We start from the raw sequence: 18472 nt of genomic DNA on the forward strand, positions 1-18472 counted from the left end.
TGATCAATTTAGATAACATTATATTTTAGTTTCGTAACTGTGTGTTTTATTATCCTCCCAAAGCCTGGGTAAAAGTAACACAACTACATACACGTACACATAACATACATAATTTGTTCGAGTTTGCCGCACGGTCACAAGCATATCAACAAGTCTAAACATTCTAAACATGAATTCTACACAATTCCGCCGCAGTTGTGACGGTAAACTATTTTCTATTTTCCTAAACAACAAAACCTCAACATTTTGCATAGCTGGGTCAGGACTCTCTCTGCTATACTCACAGCTATTCGGAAAATTCCAGTGTTGTTGAGTTGGTTTATATCATAATTTTTAAATAGTACATATTATATAACATGTACAGTCGAGTGACACGCCTAGTTTGTGTGTGTGTGTGTGTGTGTGTGTGTGTGTGTGTAAGAAAAGAAGGAAAGGAGAAGAGGCAAGATGAAGTGAAGGACATGATAAAAAACACACACACACACACACACACACACACACACACACACACACACACACACACACACACACTTGGCTCGTTACATACTCATGCGTGTGTTTGTATCTACCGTGCATCCAGGGAAACAATCAGCATGCATCACTCCTTCATCTCACCGCTTCAAACAATCGACGCTCACGTCTTTAAATAATGGTAACAGTTTTGAAGAAAATGGTAGTGGATATAACCAGGGTGACATAAGCAAAATCCTCAGAGTCAGTAATCAGGATAGGACAAGAAAATAATTAATTCTAGCTTGATAAATTACTTAAAAAAAAGAGATAGGAAGGAGTTGGTTCTCAAAGAGATTGGCAGATGAATGGAATAGACTCAGGAATCAGATTGTTAGAACCGAGTCATTAGGAAGCTTTGAAATATGACAAGATAAATTTATAGATGAGGATGATAGATGAAAATAGATAGATATATTGTATGCAAGGACTGCCACGTTTAGACCTGATGGCTTCTTGCAGCTTCCTTTGTTTTCTTATGTCTCTATGAACGTTTAAGAGCACGAACCATAGGTGTGTGAATACGTGGCGGTGGAGGTAAGAGGGGCACTGGCCTATGACAACAAAAAAAGGAAAAAAGGTCCTTCTGAAGGTGCCAATCCCCAAAGAATAAAACCAAAAGGATTATCTAAAAATTGGAGAAACGCTGGAGTTACCACAAGAGGCCTTATATAGCAGGAGTTACCACAGGACGCCTTATATCACAGGAATTACCACAGGAGGCCGTATATCGCGTTGGCGGCGTGGGTGTCAGCTCGCTTGGAGGAGGAGTGGCCGCTCCCAGACTCCAGCACAAGGTCGTGGTGAGAGGACAGCCAGACGGAGGTGCGGTCAGCTGTACCTCCGTTGACGAGCATTGAGCCAAACTGGTGACCGGGCTGTTTCTTAGTGCTGGCGACGCCGTCCGCCTCGTCCACCACGCTGTGCATATCCGCCCCATCACTCTTGAAGGTGCTAGAGGACGCCACGCTGCAGGCACGTCAGGAGAGTGTTAGGTGGTGGTGGTGGTGGTGGTGGTGGTGTATTTGTGTGTGTGTGGGTGGGTAGCTGTGAGTTAGGTGGTGGTCTGTTAGTGCGTAGGTGTTGGGGGGTGAGGATTGGAGGTTGGGGTCAGGGGGATGGATGGGTGGGAGGGTGCGCACTAGTCATCCTTCTCTCTCTCTCTCTCTCTCTCTCACACACACACACACACACACACACACACACACACACACACACACAACGGAGCTGGAGCAAACATAACCTTTAGCCAATACCAAGAAACACAGCTCTCCCTGTCTGCGTATATTGACAAGAAGAACCATCTGGCGGAGAACACAGTAAACACTACACAGAAGAGAGAGAGAGAGAGAGAGAGAGAGAGAGAGAGAGAGAGAGAGAGAGAGAGAGAGAGAGAGAGAGAGAGAGAGAGAGAGAGAGAATACAACAACTTTAGGTAAACACACGCACATTTACACACACACCCAGAAACATATTTTGAAAACACTTCTGCGCAGCACCTCCATTGCCTTCAAAAGACTCTAGATGAAGTGACACGGATTTTTAAGGATTTTTTATGGTTCTAGTGACAGATTAACAAGACTTCAACATAATTAACACGAGAAACAATCTTAACCCGGCTAATCATCTTTGTGGCCTGTAAAAATAGTCCCGGTGGGAGAAAAAAGTCGTTTCACAATAAGGCCAATAAACACACACCTGACGCATTCTTGGTCGGCCTCGTCTGCCACGCTACGGTAATCCACGTTACTGTTGGCTATGCTGTACATGTCGCCCTCCAGGTCATCGTCTATGGTGCGGCAGGAGACGGTGCGAGTCCTCGAGCGCGATCCTGGAAGTGGCCGAGACGGAAAAAGAAGAAAGTAAGGATGTTTTACGAGTGGATTGGGAGAGTACTGGGGGGATATGGAAGGTAAGATGGTTAAAGAAAGAGCGGAGGAGTGACTGAGGAGGGAATGCAAGGAAGGATAGAATGAAGGAAGGAGTGAATTAGGAAGTATTGATGAAAAGGGTGATATTGAGGTTACGATAGTTAAAGAAAGGGAAGGTAAAGGATATTAGGGAGCAAGATTTACGAATATCGAAGAAGGGATATAAGGAATGAAGGAAAGAAGGAAGGAGAAGAAGGAAAGGATGAGGGAAAGAAAGAAAGATAGAAAGAGAAAAGTAGAAGGAAAAGATGAGGGAAAGAAACAGAGAAAGAAGATAATGCATGGATAAAAAGAAAGATGAAAATATAAATGAAAGGACGTAGAAAGTGAGTAAAATGACAGAAGAACAGAAGGAAAGAAGAAAAAAAAGAAAAAAAACAGGTAGAGATAAAAAAAGGCGAGAGAGAGAGAGAGAGAGAGAGAGAGAGAGAGAGAGAGAGAGAGAGAGAGAGAGAAAGAAAGAGCACTGCAAGCAAATTATCATAGCGAATGGACAGCAACAATTAATGCCACAGTTGATGGGCACGATTGGCGCATGATGTATCACGCTATCATCAAGTTGACACTCGCTAAATTAGTTTGCTCTCTGAATCATAAAAATATTCCCATGCCATGATTACTCACCGCCGCGCTACACTACCACATTAACTGGGGGAAAAAAACAAAGTAGTAATAATAATAATGGTAATGATAATTGGGACAGCGAAAATATGAAATGGGATGAAAAAAGGGAGAATATTTGTGTATACGAGTATGTGCATGTATGTGTGTATGTATCTCTTTTGTATTTATTCTATTTTCTCCTTGATATTTCCCCCGGTCACTTTCCACACACTCAACAATTCCATTACTCAACAAAACTGAGGAAGGTAAGAGAGAGAGACGGGACAGAAGATGCTAAACCCACATATGTACATGATTAACCCTTTCACCGTGACATGCAACAATCCACAGCACTAGAAGTAATGTATAGTCTTTATAAACACCTCCAGGAAATAGAGGGATAATAAAGAATAGATTTTGCAATTTCTGGCTACATGGTACGTAGAACAAGAAAAGATGTCAGAGTAAGCAAGAAAAGATGTGCCAAAAACAGAAAAATTAACAACTCAGTGTTTGTAAGAAATAGAAAAAAAAAGGAAATAAAAAAAAGGTAACGAATCTGAGTGAATTTCCTGACACACTCTTAACTCACGTGCCGTCTTGAAGGTGAGGGCGGACCGAGCACTCTTGAAGCTCTGCCTGCCCACGGAGAGAGTGGTCGCCCCGCCATTCACCGAGACGTCGCCTCCTGCTCCTACAGCCGCCCCGTTCTCTCCCGCGCCCGTGGCTTTGGCGCAAGGAACATTTGTGTGAAGCAACAAGAACTTCTTTGTATATATTCTAGAGTAAGGTCGTAATGTGATATGGGGAATGTGGATGAATGAATGGGTGATCTTAACGACATGGTGTTTCTATTTATCTCCTCTATTTGTCGATTTATCTATTGATTTATAAATTTATCATTACTATCAGTTTTTGTTTTCTTTCAGTACTTTCAGTTACTAATGCTTAGGTCTTACTTGTAACTGCATTTATTTGAAAATTCATCTATTTATCCGTTAAGTCAGTAGTGTACTTTTTTTCATTAAGTGTATGAGTTATATTCTTATTTTTCTTATGTTAAGTTGTTCTTGCAGTATGGTGTGTGTGTGTGTGTGTGTGTGTGTGTGTGTGTGTGTGTGTGTGTGTGTGTGTGTGTGTGTGTGTGTGTGTGTGTGTGTGTGTGTGTGTGTGTGTGTGTGTGTGTGTTTTACTATTATTGGAGAAACCACAATGAATTTCAACGTGCTGCACCGATATATCTAATTGGGATGATATGCTTACCTGTGTCGTCCCAGGGCTGAGGGTTAGAGGTGAGCAGGAAGAGGTGGGCGGCCCCCGCGGGGAGCAGGGCAGCCAGGGGCACCAGCCACACGCTCAGCCACCCGCTGCTGCCGGCCTGCAACACCACACGCCACGTAAACACTCTTACCTAGACCAGATTGTGGTGCTGATCTTCTTGTACAAGCAATGAGATGTTAAATGAATTAATTACTGAATATATAGTTTATCATGTAGTGCATTATCAGAGAACATTTCAATTTATGACAACTTTTCGTCGCCTTCATAAACAAACTAGTTTTCCCCTTTTATTCCGGATTTCAAAATGAATAAATTAATTAACAAATACATGAATACATAAAAGAATAATAAATAAGTAAAAACATTAATTTTCTCAATTTTCGCATCAATAACCAGAAAAGCTGAGACAATTCTTAGATCACTCACCCCAGACATGACAATTATAAATGTGGGCGCACCACATGATGAATAATTTAATTGAGAAGAATACAAAAATCCTTAAAAAAATCACTTGAGCACTTTGTCTGCGAGGATAGCAATTACACATCTAGATATTCACATTAATAAAAGTCATAAACATATAAAGAAAATAAGAAGGCTGCAAAAGACCAAGCGACATCCTACAACAAACAAAGAGGAGAGAATTTTCCTGCAGATCAGTGAGTGGAAGGATTACAAGACCACAAGAAAGTAAGGCGGCTACAAAAGACCAGGTGACTTCCCACAACAAGTAAAGCTGAGCGCACAGTTTTTTATACATATTAGTGAATGGAAAAAGACTATATGGCCTCATAACAAGCACAGAAGAGCACACAGATTCCACGTAGATCACTGGGTAGAAAGAAGCTGATGAAGGAGGGACAACACAGAGGCCCAGCACCAGGCCGCCCCTCGTCACCAGCATGGCAGCACCTGGGCCAGTGCCGTCACCACCAAAGGGGAAAGCGCCGCTGTCACCACCCCAGCTGTGTCCAGTATCTTGGTGACGCGCCACGCAGCCAGCGGAGCAATGTCATCCACATTCAGACGGTAACCCACTCTCGTCACGCCCACGCCCAAGCCAGCGAGGCCCACACCCACGCCCACCAGCACCTCCATGGAGTCCAGGCCAGCCGTCGCCATGACTACCAGGGCAGCCGTCACCATCACGGTGCCTGCCGACGACAACACTCAGAACTCCTTTCACTGTTATGGTCTATGGTCGTCTTGCGTTAGGTAAATTTGGTTTGCACACACACACACACACACACACACACACACACACACACACACACACACACACACACACACACACACACACACACACACACATACACACACACACACACACACACACACACACACACAATCAAAAGGGACAATAGTATAAATTAAGTGTTTAGAAGGTTGTGATTGATTATATGTAAAAATTGTCTAGCACTAAGTTAATACGACAGGATATTGGCCAAAGAAGAAAAAATTATATATATATTTTGACGCTAACGAAAGAAAAATTAACTCAAATTATTCTCTCATTATAAAAATTTTCAGTCGGTTTATATATATATATATATATATATATATATATATATATATATATATATATATATATATATATATATATATATATATATATATATATATATATATATATATATATAAACACCATTGAAACCCCGAATAATTTACTCTAAAGCTTTTATAGATGGTTGAAATTTTATAGAATGCAATCCCTAGCGTGCACTGACCGGCCACCACAGGGATGCGACGGCGATTGAGGGCGGTGGGGGAACTCTTTATGGTGAGCTTCGCGGCGAGGAAGAGCTGGAGGCGCACCGCAACACACACACCCACAGCCGCCGCCACCACCACCCAACCGCTCTGCGTGCACGAACAGCCTGTCGTCTTTCACTGAGTAATCAAAGTGTCGTGAAACGCAGGGAAGCATTGTGAAAAGTTAAAAAGGATATTCGTGTTGAATTAGAAATATTTCAAAGCATATGAGGCTGGAAAGAATAACGAGAAAACAAAGTTGAAGCGCTGCTATTCGACACTTCAGAAACACAATACAGGACTGTGCTAATTCCTATGTGACTCTGGTACGAATATCATGGGCCAATATACACACAAGTCCGAAACAAAACAGCTGGACTGAGCTGCTCTCAGCGCCATCAGCACCGAAGACCCTCAAACACTTCCTGCAGTTCTGTCATCCACGTGCCTTACCACTCATGTCCTCAAGAGCCTCAGTATTCTTAACAAAATGTTTATACTAGACCAGTACTGGCAGTCAGGGGCCACGCTACTAGCCAGGGGACGGCCGACACTCACGGCTGAGGGTTGATCCAGGTGGGTGTAGGTGAGACAGAAAGGCAGCCCCACCAGCAGAGTGTGCAGCACCCAGGTGTTGGCTACGTGCACGCCCACGCACGCCCACACACCACGGCAAGTGAGGACGCCTTTCCAATGCACCTCCTGCAAAATTTTCCAAACTTACATTTCTCAAAGTTGATGTCCTGCAATGGAACGACTAAAACCCATATTCTGAAACATTCACGCGCCGCATCTCCACAACATTTAAAAGCCTCTAGTTGAAGTTACACGAGTTTTGAGGATGTTTTTATTGTTCTAGCGACAGATTAACAAAACTTCTACATTATCAACAGGAGAAACACTCTTGAGAACTCTGCTAATCATCTATGAGACCTTGGAAAATTGTCGTGATGAGAGAGCAAAGCGTTTCAAAATACGGGCCACATCCTCTCCATTAACAACAGAATCATTCTCGAAAGAAAAACTGAGATAAATAAAAATTACAAGTTTCAGCGCAGGTACCTTGTGTGGGGCAGAGTCAGGCGGCGACGGCAGCAGCAGGCACAGGGGCGTGAGGACAACAGCCACACTGCTCACGACATAGGTCGCAACGTACCACTGCGCCAGAGACCCTAGATATGCCCCCACGCCTGTCCCCACACAGGGTCCTGCAAGTATGGTTCTAGATTACTGCAGATACAGCTTAATGAAATGATAAATATTTACATACATACATAAATACATACATACATACATACATACATACATACTCGTACATATATACATACATAATAGAGAAACTGAAAGATAAGTAGATAGATATATACACACATAGATAGATAGATAAATAGGTAGGTAAGTACGCAGGTAGATGGATAGATAGATAGATGAAATAGATCGATAGTTAGTTAGTTAGTTAGTTAGTTAGTTATGTAGTTAGGTTAGGTAGGTAAACAGAAGGATAGACAGATAGACAAATAGATAAAACATACAAAAAAATCACAAAGGAACACCAGATATACATTATACATTTCCAGTAAGCCAAGTCAACGGTAACATCCCCACAAACTCCCAAGACAACGAACTGGGAAGCCATGGCGGTGAAAGCTAATGAAGGGAACTTATGGCGGTGAAAATGAATACGCATCTCCCACACAGAACACAGTGAAGAAGGCTGAGCTGGAGGACAGGGAAGTACTCACCCAGGAAGACAAGGAGAGCCGCGAGGGGTCTGATGGCCGAAGGAACGCCCTCCAGTACCCGCACCACCGCAGGGTAGCTCACGCCCTTGCCACGAAGAGAAATGGAGAGGACTATGAGGATGAGGATAGGAAAGATACTGCTACTGCTGCTGCTACTACTACTGCTGCTGCTGCTACTTCTAAGTTCTTATTTAAGTGTTGGCTCGGATAAATGTTCTTTTAAGTGAAAGTTCTTAACTGTTTAATACTTGGAGTTGGTTCTTAATTCCTTAATGCTTGGAAGTGAAAGTTCATAATTTCTTAATACTTTGGATTTGAAAGTTCTCAGTTGTCTAATGCTTTTTAGATGAAAGTTCTCGATTTCTTAATACTTTGAGAGTGAAAGTTCTTAATTTATTGATACTTTTGGAGATGAAAGTTGTCAATTTCTTAATACTTGGAGTTGGTTCTTAACTTCTCAACACTTTGGAGGCAAGGGTTCATAATTTCCTGAACACACCTGGACAATTCCCTGCACCACCCTGAGGCCCAGGAGTCCCCAGGGCCCCCCAAGCGAGGCAGCGTGGATGAGGAGACCGAGGAGGCCAGACACGCCCACGGACACCGCCATCACGACGCCTACGCCTAACCTGGGACGGGGAGGAAAACAACGACACACTAATTTCTTTGAATACACTTATACCTCGCCACTGTCAGAAATAAAAGTACTGCTAATGGTTACTAGTGCTGATAATAGAATGAAAATTATGTATTGAAATTATTATTATTATTATTATTATTATTATTATTATTATTATTATTATTATTATTATTATTACTATTATCATTATTATTATTATTATTGTTGTTATTATTATTATTATTATTATTATTATCATATATACTGTTGACATACTTCTGATATCTTTCCCTTGCAATGATAAATATGATAAAGTGTTTAAAGTGTTAATCTACAGATAAACGATATGAAAAGCTACTCTCTCTCTCTCTCTCTCTCTCTCTCTCTCTCTCTCTCTCTCTCTCTCTCTCTCTCTCTCTCTCTCTCTTTATAACATTCCATGCTTGCTTTCATCCTCTCCTTCCTCTCCCAACTAACAATCCCACCCACTCTCATTCATTCGTAACCGCAAGGCAACACACAGATGACATACAAGTTGTAACATGTGATCCACGCCCGTGCATAGCTACTCGTACCTGTCCATGAGAGGGTCGGCGAGCAGAGCAGCGAAGAGCCATCCCCAGTGCACGGAACTCAGCACCAGCCCCTCGAGGAACAGTGACCACTCCTCCTGTACACAGAATGACAGGGGATTTTTAACTCTTTTTCTGCTCTGCATTTCTTTCTTTCTTTTTTTCTTCTTCTTCTTCTTTTTCCATAATCGCCTGCCGCTTCTCAGACACCTCACGTTGTAGAACCAGCGATAGAGAGAGAGAGAGAGAGAGAGAGAGAGAGAGAGAGAGAGAGAGAGAGAGAGAGAGAGAGAGAGAGAGAGAGAGAGAGAGAGAGAGAGAGAGAGAGAGAGAGAGAGAGAGAGAGAGAGAGAGAGAGAGAGGGGGGGGGGGGGGAGGGGGGGAGGTGGCAAACGTCCTATATTAACACTCCACCCCCACCAAAAAAAAAAAAAAATATCCTTCTTATCACCCTTCCCCCAAAAAAATAGATAAATAAATAGATTAATAAATACATGAACGAATGGATGACAGATAAAACTATGATAAATTAAGTTACGTTAGGTTAGCTTAGTTTAAGCTAGATTAGGTTAGGTTAGGTTAGGTTAAATTATGTCAAGTTACGTTATGTTTGGATAATCTAGGTTAAGTTAGGTAAAGTTAGGTTATGTAAGGTTAGGTTAGGTTAATTTAAGTTGGGTTACGTTAAGTTTGGCTAGGTTAAATTAAATTAGGTTGAAGTAAATTTATCATTGTTATTTATTCTTAGTGGAGTTTTTATCAAGAAGTCTTCGTGGGTATAATTTCCTAGAGTGGAGTTTACACGAAGCGTTTTTATGTGCGTGGATCTATGAAGTATGGAACTCTAACATTTATCATGAGCCAAGTAAAGTTCTCTATTAAACAATACGATAAGATAAGGCGGTCATTAATTCATCCCTTTCACCTCCACGAGCCTCCACAGTTGCATCAGACTCACCCTCTTGCTGTGATTTGTTGCATTTCTTCGGGTACATTTTGGTCATTGCCCTATAAACATTGAAAGTCTTAAGCTCGTGTTCTTAAACACGTTGCTCTAATTGGGATTGTTTTATAAGGCTACAGAGATGAGAAGTCAGGCTCTTATATATCTATTTGTTTATCAGTCAATGGTATAGAATAATTGTAAAACTATCACTCGAGTCATGAAAATATCCTTGAAAATTACGATAACTTCCACTAATTCTCGTTTAAAATATTGAATTATTGTCAAAATATCAACAAAATCATGAAAGCATTCTCAAAACCCCGAAGCTTTCACTACAGTCTGTTAAAGATGCAAAATTCTTGTCAAACTATCATTATTATCAAGAAAATACCTTTGGAAACCCAAACAACTTTGATTAGAGCTTCTTAAACGGTAGAATCGTTGTAAAACTATCACTAGAATTATGAAAACAGCCTTTTAATTAACAGGCTTTAGTTTAAATTATTTAAACTAAAGCCTGTTAAAGATGCAATATCCTTGTTAAACCGCCACTAGAATCATGAAAACACCCTTGGAAACTCCAATTACTTCCGCTAGAGCTTCTTAAAAAGTATTCGAGATAAGACGGAGAAATGTCTGAGAATACGGTCACCAGATAATAACATCACCTTCATAAAACAAACTGGCTAAACTATATTTCCGCAATTTCCGTACCTCTGCTTGGATAAAATTTTTCATCCCGCCGTGGACCAACTACTGATATAGTTAGTCTTTGACACATTAAGGATGCCTTAAAAATTTCCCCCAACTTTTCGACTTTGAAAATAGAAAACAAGAAGAGGAAACTTTTTTTTTCCTTTCATTTTTAGTCACGTCGTGGACAAATTGATATAGTTTGACGCCTCTGACTTATCTCAGATGAAGGTTTAAAATTTCCCTCGTTTTCGCCTTTTGAAATGGATGTTAAGAATAGGAAACATTTTTTTTTTCTATTTATTTATTTTTGTCATGTCGTGAACCAATTAACAATGTTAGCTAATTACCTTTGACATATCTAGGATGAGCGATTTAAAATTTTCCTAGACTTTTCTGCTTTTGAAATTAAAATAAAGAAAAAGAAGCCTTTTTTTTTTTTTTTTTTTAGCTTAATTCCTCGAGAAGTTCAGAAATTAATTGGGCAGTTTGTTTATGGTGATGATAGTTATTGTCTGGCTGCAGCTCTGCATCACGACACGTAAAACGCACCCTCCCGGCTGCGCCACAAGGCCAAGGCTCGCCGATAACCACTGGCTGACGCTGATACCGGCTCATCACATCCCAATTATTTTTATCTGAGCTTCATTAAGTTTGTTTCGAGAGAAGATAACACCATACAAATGTAGAATTGGGATGTATTGCTGTGTGTGTGTGTGTGTGTGTGTGTGTGTGTGTGTGTGTGTGAAGCTGGGGGGGTGTATGCATGTGTGAAAACAACCTTGAAAACCCATATAACTTCTACTAGAGACCAGTAAAGATGTAGAATCCTTGTAAAACCATCACTAATTTCATGAAAACATGAAAACTTTTACTAGACCTCATGAAGGTGTAGAATCCTTGTACAACCATCACTAAAATCATAAAAAAATAAATAAATAAAAAAATAATAATAATAATAAAAACCTTTATAACTTGTACTATAGCCCAGAAGAGGTGTAGAATCTCTGTAAAACTATAATTAAAATATAAAAAAACACCCTTGGAAACCAGTTTTGTCTTTTCCGCAAGCCTGTTGAAAATAATCACGGCTAATGGGAGAAACATTTTGAAACACTGGCTGCCTTGTGTCATTCTCAGCCTCACCTTTCCCAACGTAGCCTCGTGAGAACATTCCATCTCCTATCAGTTTAGGAACAAGTCCATTCATTATCTACTGTCGTCTCTTATAACACCGCTTTATCGTGCAATTATTTATTCTCTCTCTCTCTCTCTCTCTCTCTCTCTCTCTCTCTCTCTCTCTCTCTCTCTCTCTCTCTCTCTCTCTCTCTCTCTCTCTCTCTCTCTCTCTCTCTCTTTTCGCGATACAGTGAATGTTGATAAATGTTTGTTCCCATAGATATTGAAGGTCACGTTAGTATTCTTGGTGTGTTCTTTTTTTCTTTTCTTTTCTTTTCTTTTTTTTTTTGTGTGTGTATTGTCATTATTGTTGTTGGCGTTGTTGTTGGTGGCGGCGGTGATGGTGGCGGTAGTGGTGGCGGTGTTGTTATTGTTGTTGTTGTTGTTGTTATCATCATCATCATCATCATCATTTTCATTATCATTAGTATCGTTGTTGTTGCTGTTGTTGTTGCTGTTGTATTCTAGTTCTCTTTTCTCTAGATTCTAGGACCGTTCCTACAACAGAAATTCTCAAGCTACCTACAGTAATAAGTCTATTTACGTACATATCACAAGGGAATGGCGAGGAATTCCAAACAGCAACATTCTAGCAATATTCCAGACAAAGAGAAACCTGTAAATGTAGTACTGTTTGTATGACGATATAAATGTTTGTTGGTGTGTGTAGTGTAGGTGGAAACTAGGTATATTTTAAAGGAATAAAAAAGTGTAATATGCAGCTACTGTTGTTTGTCAGTGATGGTACAGTATAAATATTTGTTGGTATGTTGACGCTGTGTATGATGAAGGTGGAGGCGTGGTGCGGATGAATACAATAATTAACACAAGCTCCCGAACAGAAACACATTTCATATTTTTCGAAATTTCTGAAATGCGAAGAAAATTTATTGAAGTAAAAACTATCTCAGAATTTACCAGATAATGAAAAAATGAGGCTGAGTTCTCTGGAGCATCATAGTGAACGGAATTAATACTTAGCTGAGAAATGTGTAAATTCTATTCTCTGCATTGGTTAACCGATTAACACATGAATTAGTACAGTCAGTTAACTCACTGCACTCACTTCCCTCAGGCTTAAGTTCTCTAGTTTGCTTACACCTTACAATCTAGTCGGGCTCCCATAAAGACTATTCTTAAAAGACCACAGGGATTATAATTTCTCAGCTTCTCAGGGGTGATCTTCCATTTCATGAAGCAAAAACTTCGTTAAACTATCATTAGAATCATGAAAACACTCTTGCAAAACCAAATAGATTCCACTAGAGCATATTCGAGATAAGGCACCTTCCGAGAATACGGTCCTAGTTCTCGGCAGCTCAGCGGACGAGGTAAGAGTGACGGAAAGCACCAGATGCAATGGAAGTGCATGACTCATTTCAGTCAACTAACGACGGACATTTCAAGACACTTCTCTAGTATATTTTCCTTTTCATTAGTGACTGGCACTTCAGTGAACTTTTTTTCTACCTTTTTTGTACATCTCAGCCAGAGTCCCTTCCTACATAAAAAGAAAAATAATAAATAAATAAATAAATAATAATAATAATAATAATAATAATAATAATAATAATAATAATAATAATAATAATAATAATAATAATAATAATAATAATAATAAACGACTCAACTGTTCACCAAGTACATGATAAACATACCTTGAGTTGATAGTCTTCTGAGAAGTATGACTGAAACTTTCCTCCTTCAAACACAGCCTCCTCCTGCCTCTGGTCGCCGCCCCGCCCACTCCGCCAGTCCTGCGAGTGAGCTGATGCTAATCGAACCGCTACAATCTTGCTGTCTCTCAACTTCGCAGACCTAGAAATGTCACGCTTGCGTTTGTAAATTGATTTATCGTCTTTCAGCACTGCATATTTAGTTAGGACGTTGGTTCTCATTCCATCGAGGTTCCTCTTACTTTCTCGGGTAAGTGTTCGTTTCTTTACATTCTCAAGCAGTAAGTTTGTGCCCTTCCCACCTCGAAATGTAAACAAGGGAGGCCGAAGATACGCAGCACTGTCACTCCTTCCGTTCTTTTCTGATGCATTATCCTCTACTTCACTGTTAATCGTCTCACTCTTTTGTCTGTGCGAAGAAATGTAACTTTTACTGTCCTTGTTCGATACATAATTTACTTCATTGTTAGTCACGTCAGTCTTCTGTTTATGTGAGGGAATACCAATTGACACACTATTGATTTCAGACTGGTAACTTTCTTCACTTGTTTTTTCCAGAGTTTCGCGTGATGCCGTCAGACTGGGAGCTGCGGTGGGCAAGGAATGTATCTCTATTGCTACAGCACTAGACTCCCTCTCAGCACCCACCACCACACTGTCGGTTATCGGAAATGTACGTGTTACAGTCAAAATATTTCGTTCTAATAAAGTTTCCTCTTGTTTTCGTTTCCTGAATGTTAAGTTTATGTTTCTGTCGATATAAGCATTTTCATATGTTTCATTTCCTTGAGCGGAGGTGGTAGCAGGAGAGGATGGAATGGAGGGAGGCGAGGCGGAGGCTGCGATGTTAGGAAGGGCGGTGATGAGGGCGTCCCGCAGCCCATGGTGGGCGAAGAGCACGGCGAAACATACCACCACCCGCAGCCACCCTGTCAACCACGCCGAGGTATTACTAAGGGTAACAAACCTAACCTAACCTAAGCGTAACAAACTTAACCTAAGGGTGACAAACCTAAGCTAACCTAAACAAATCTAACCAAATTGTAACAAACTTAACCTAACGTAAGCAAATCTAATCTAAATTAATCTTAACTAAGCTAATTAACGTAACTTGGCTCAATCTAACCTAACCTAATCTATCAAGTACAGGAGAGAGAGAGAGAGAGAGAGAGAGAGAGAGAGAGAGAGAGAGAGAGAGAGAGAGAGAGAGAGAGAGAGAGAGAGAGAGAGAGATCAAAGGCAAACAACATGAGCCAGTGGAATGGGTCACAAATTATAACTTCACAAACTCACAAACTATTAATATTTCAATTGGACTCAGTCTCGCGCATCTGTTTACCCTCACAGGATACTGGGTGAACGAAATGTTTACTGTCGAGGCTGTGATGTATTTCAATTTAATTTCATTGATCTGCCTTATTTATTTATTTACTTTTTATTACCTATTATTATTTATTTTATTTTATTTTGTTTTACTTTATATATTTTTTTTTTCCTTCTTTTTCGCAGAAAGAAGGAAGAGTGAAACTGTCAGCGGCTTCTGTCTCTACTTCTTACACTACATATTACTGAATCTTGCTAGTCTCAAAAGGAAGATATTATAATCAGACATGCTACTACCACTAATAATAATAATAATAATAATAATAATAATAATAATAATAATAATAATAATAATAATTCATCCTGACATCAAATCATGATTCGGTAAGTAGCAAGCCATTGTCAGATAAATAAATATACCAGCACTACATATAATGCAGCCTCGCTAACAGTAACGCGTATTGTCGTCAGTGAGGGAGGACGCATTAAAGCTCGTTGCTTTAGGATAATCCATTTGGGTCTTAAGAACTGGCAGCATACCGGGCCTTTTTTTTTCCTCCATTTTGATTCTCTTGGCCACTGCCTCTCTAACAAAAAGCAACAAATAGATAACATAAAATAAGAAACAAAACATCGTAATATTTGTCCTCGTTCTCACCTGACTCATCCTTGAACTTCATTATGAGCGGGGTGCGTGGACCTGGTGGCGCAGACCTGGCCTAGTGCAGCCACAGGTAAGCATGCTGGCCGCTGTGTGGTGCATACAGTAACAAGTCATATAACGCCACGTGTAGGTCTGGTGCTTCTTACGCTTCCCTTATTTTGTTATTGTGCTCAAAGACTAGCCATGCTTGTTACTTTGAGTGGGTTAGATTAGGTTAGGTTACTTTTGCTTATATTGGATTTGATTAGTTAACTTCACCTAATCCATCCAATAATAGCTGGTTAGGTTGAATTAGATAATTTAACTTAAGCTAACATGCCGCATCCTAAAAATGGCGGCAATTAGGATAGAATAAGTAAGATTTCACTATAATTCCATTTAACCTAACCTATCGTAACCCCAAAACAGCTAAGATGGCCATTATCCTTATGATACAAAATAAGCATGATGAGTATGAAACTTCCAAATGAAAGATATATTTTATGAGATCTACTTTCACTCATATTTTGAAATCCTCTCAGTCTACAAAAAAGTCACCATGGGCAGCGGTGTAAGACAAGAGTAGGGACAGTAATACGTACAGTTTTGTGGAGGAGCAGCTGCAGACACAGAGGGGCGACGTCATGGTCTGCCTGTTGTGCTGTGGAGGCGGATCTAAATCAAGCTGCCTTCGTGATCGTGAGCCACTGCGATCCCACGTGTCGCTAAGATTCAAGACAAATTCTCACTTGCACGAACTTTTTGGACTGCTGGTATAGGAATCATCATAAATTTACCAGTCGTGTTTACCTGCATGCGTAAAATTTCATCCGAAAGAAAAAAAAAATACATATTAAAAATTTTGCATGAAAACAAATAACGACACATTGGATGTAATAGCTACTTATTAGGCCCAACGTCTAAGTTAAAATAAAGATGTTTGTACAATCATGATTCACACAGCTAGACCCAGTGACATTTAGAACCTTGGGCGCGGCTGGTCGGTGGAATGTTGGTGACAATGATTCACTCAGCAAAGACAATACCAGCTGACTGAATGTCTCTTTACCTTGTATGGTTTCAGTTCCTTTATTTAACTATTTATATACTGTATTTATCAGTAAGCAGTATGGCAGTACCGCCGGGGAGGAGGGGGACGAGGTTTTCTAGAAATGTATTTTGTTAATGGTGATTTGACGAGATGTGTGCATTTCTTCATGAGTAGCTTGTCCAAAAGTCAAAAGAATGAAGCAATTTTAAAGCTCTTCCAGGCCCAACTACCACACAAGTCTGGACTACAAAAACTGGCTACCATACTCGTACATATTTCTCATACAAGTGAGTCAATTCATATGACACGCATACTCCTTTTCAGCAAAGAAGTCATATCTTGTCACCATTTTTTATCGGAATGGAAAATATGGATGTAATCATATTGAAAAGATAATCCTCACTGTGATGCTGCAAATCACCCTTACAACGAACGAATGATAAAGATAATACCTGATGTCTGGATGTATGGTTGATATGGTCTCAACAAGGACTAGAATGTACACTGCCACACTGACAAACGCTCGCCACCACAAACCTCTACATCACTGTTCAAGTCTTCTCTGCCCAGTCTCTTATCTAACAAGTTGTTTTATCAGAGACCTTGAGAGTGTTATCTAACCAATCCCAAGTACTTTTAGTCGCCATTATCTGCTCTCACTGTGAACATGTTACCGTTTCTTCATAATCTTATTACATACAAAAGTAAAATAAGGGGATGGCCTAACAATAATAGAACGCAATTATTAATTGTGATATCTTTAAAGAAATCTCCTTATTTGTGTCGAGGTCCAGAATACTGCAACAACTGAATAGTACAGATATCTATATCCATATATAATATGAAAGATACACATGATACAGACAAGCTTACACAAAAGATACTTATCATTTGAAAAGAAATGGCATGCTTTCTAAATCTTCAGCAAATTGCACTTAATAAGTAAAAAGATAAATCCACCACGTTCTACAATGATACAGGCTTGTTTAAGACACATGCTTGCAGAACATAACATCTAAAATTATGATATTCAGGCCTTGAAAAAATATGACTATTGGACAGCAGTGTTGGGTCTATTGAAGGTGTATGGTGTGCATAAGAATTTTTTTTTGAGAGGGAGGAGGGGGGAAAGGGGCTTAAAGACATATCAGAATAAGTGGAGAATGAAGGAGGTATAAGACAAGAGTGTGTGATGCCCCCACGGTTGTGTATCTGTATAGATGGGGTAATAAGAATGATGAAAGCAAAATTTGATGAAAGTGGAAATGTGTGTAAAAGGTGTTACATGCATGCTGCATGTGGTTCTTTTTTGGTTGATGACCACAATTATGATTGCAGATAAGAAGAATGACCTACAAAAGCTGATAAATTTGTTGGAAGTGTGCAAGTGACAGAACTAGAAAGTGATTGCAAACAAAAATAAAGGTTTGTAAGGAGTGCAAGTGATTGCTTTTGATCACTAATAGATCAAATAAATGCTCACACAAATTCAAAATTAAGGTGTGATGGGGAAAATAGAGAAGGTACATGAATTTCGTATTTTGGCTTTATTCTGTGCAGCATAGATATGCAAAGGAAGCAGCAAAAGAAAGCAAAGCAGTTAGATTAAAGTGTGTGTAAGTGATGAAAAAAAAGTTAGTAAACATGTTAGCAAAAAAACATATCTGCATGATGGAATAATTGTACCAACATTAACATGAGTAAGTGAGACATGGCTGTGGAATGAAAGATGAAGGTCAAGGATCCAAGTACTAATTAAAGTAAATTACTTGAGAAATCCCTCTGGTGTGCAAAAAGTGATGGTGAGTAAAGAAAAGGTACATAATAGATAAGGTACATTAAGTAGTGATGAAGGAATGAAATGTGAACTTATCAAGACATTGAAAGAACCACTCTAAAATGGTTTGGCCGCATCAAAAGAATTGCAGAAAAGGTGCATAAGTGTATACAC

At 39.9% G+C, this 18472-nt stretch overlaps 2 protein-coding genes across 5 annotated transcripts in view; one reads left to right on the forward strand and one right to left on the reverse strand.

The window, feature by feature from the left end:
* LOC135109364 (cubilin-like) overlaps positions 1-412 on the forward strand; it is a gene marked incomplete at its 5' end in the record, with an annotated part of 89912 nt that extends 89500 nt beyond the window's left edge. Inside the window, one exon of the mRNA XM_064020755.1 lies at positions 1-412. This exon is cut by the window's left edge and continues 7276 nt beyond it.
* On the reverse strand, positions 24-17082 carry LOC135109149 (uncharacterized). Of its 4 annotated transcripts, none has more exons than XM_064020278.1 (15): positions 16974-17082; positions 16073-16237; positions 15486-15577; positions 13487-14433; positions 9014-9108; positions 8319-8448; positions 7820-7904; positions 7140-7285; positions 6636-6779; positions 6053-6185; positions 5238-5479; positions 4308-4422; positions 3637-3771; positions 2209-2341; positions 24-1479 (listed from the first exon to the last, which is right to left on the reverse strand). In XM_064020278.1, the coding sequence occupies exons 3-15, from the start codon at positions 15505-15507 to the stop codon at positions 1221-1223; spliced, it is 2586 nt and encodes an 861-aa protein (XP_063876348.1). In that variant the 5' UTR covers positions 15508-15577; positions 16073-16237; positions 16974-17082; the 3' UTR covers positions 24-1220. The 4 variants fall into 4 exon arrangements, with proteins under 4 accessions (XP_063876348.1, XP_063876347.1, XP_063876344.1 ...); XM_064020277.1 differs by having other exon boundaries at positions 16073-16240; XM_064020274.1 differs by having other exon boundaries at positions 16073-16195; positions 16974-17077.
* Between the last annotated feature and the right edge of the window lie 1390 nt (positions 17083-18472).

Source organism: Scylla paramamosain, chromosome 18 (genome assembly GCF_035594125.1).
Source record: "Scylla paramamosain isolate STU-SP2022 chromosome 18, ASM3559412v1, whole genome shotgun sequence".
In the NCBI taxonomy this organism is placed as follows: domain Eukaryota; kingdom Metazoa; phylum Arthropoda; class Malacostraca; order Decapoda; family Portunidae; genus Scylla; species Scylla paramamosain.

What these genes read in the sequence shown, in the direction of transcription:
- LOC135109149 (XM_064020278.1), bottom strand. Translation starts at nt 15,507, where the DNA reads ATGAAGTTCAAGGATGAGTCAG. An exon ending in CAGAAGACTATCAACTCAAG is followed by an intron (nt 9,109 to 13,486) that starts GTATGTTTATCA and finishes TTCTGTGTACAG; the next exon opens with GAGGAGTGGTCACTGTTCCT. An exon ending in ACCTGGATCAACCCTCAGCC is followed by an intron (nt 6,186 to 6,635) that starts GTGAGTGTCGGC and finishes TCGTGCACGCAG; the next exon opens with AGCGGTTGGGTGGTGGTGGC.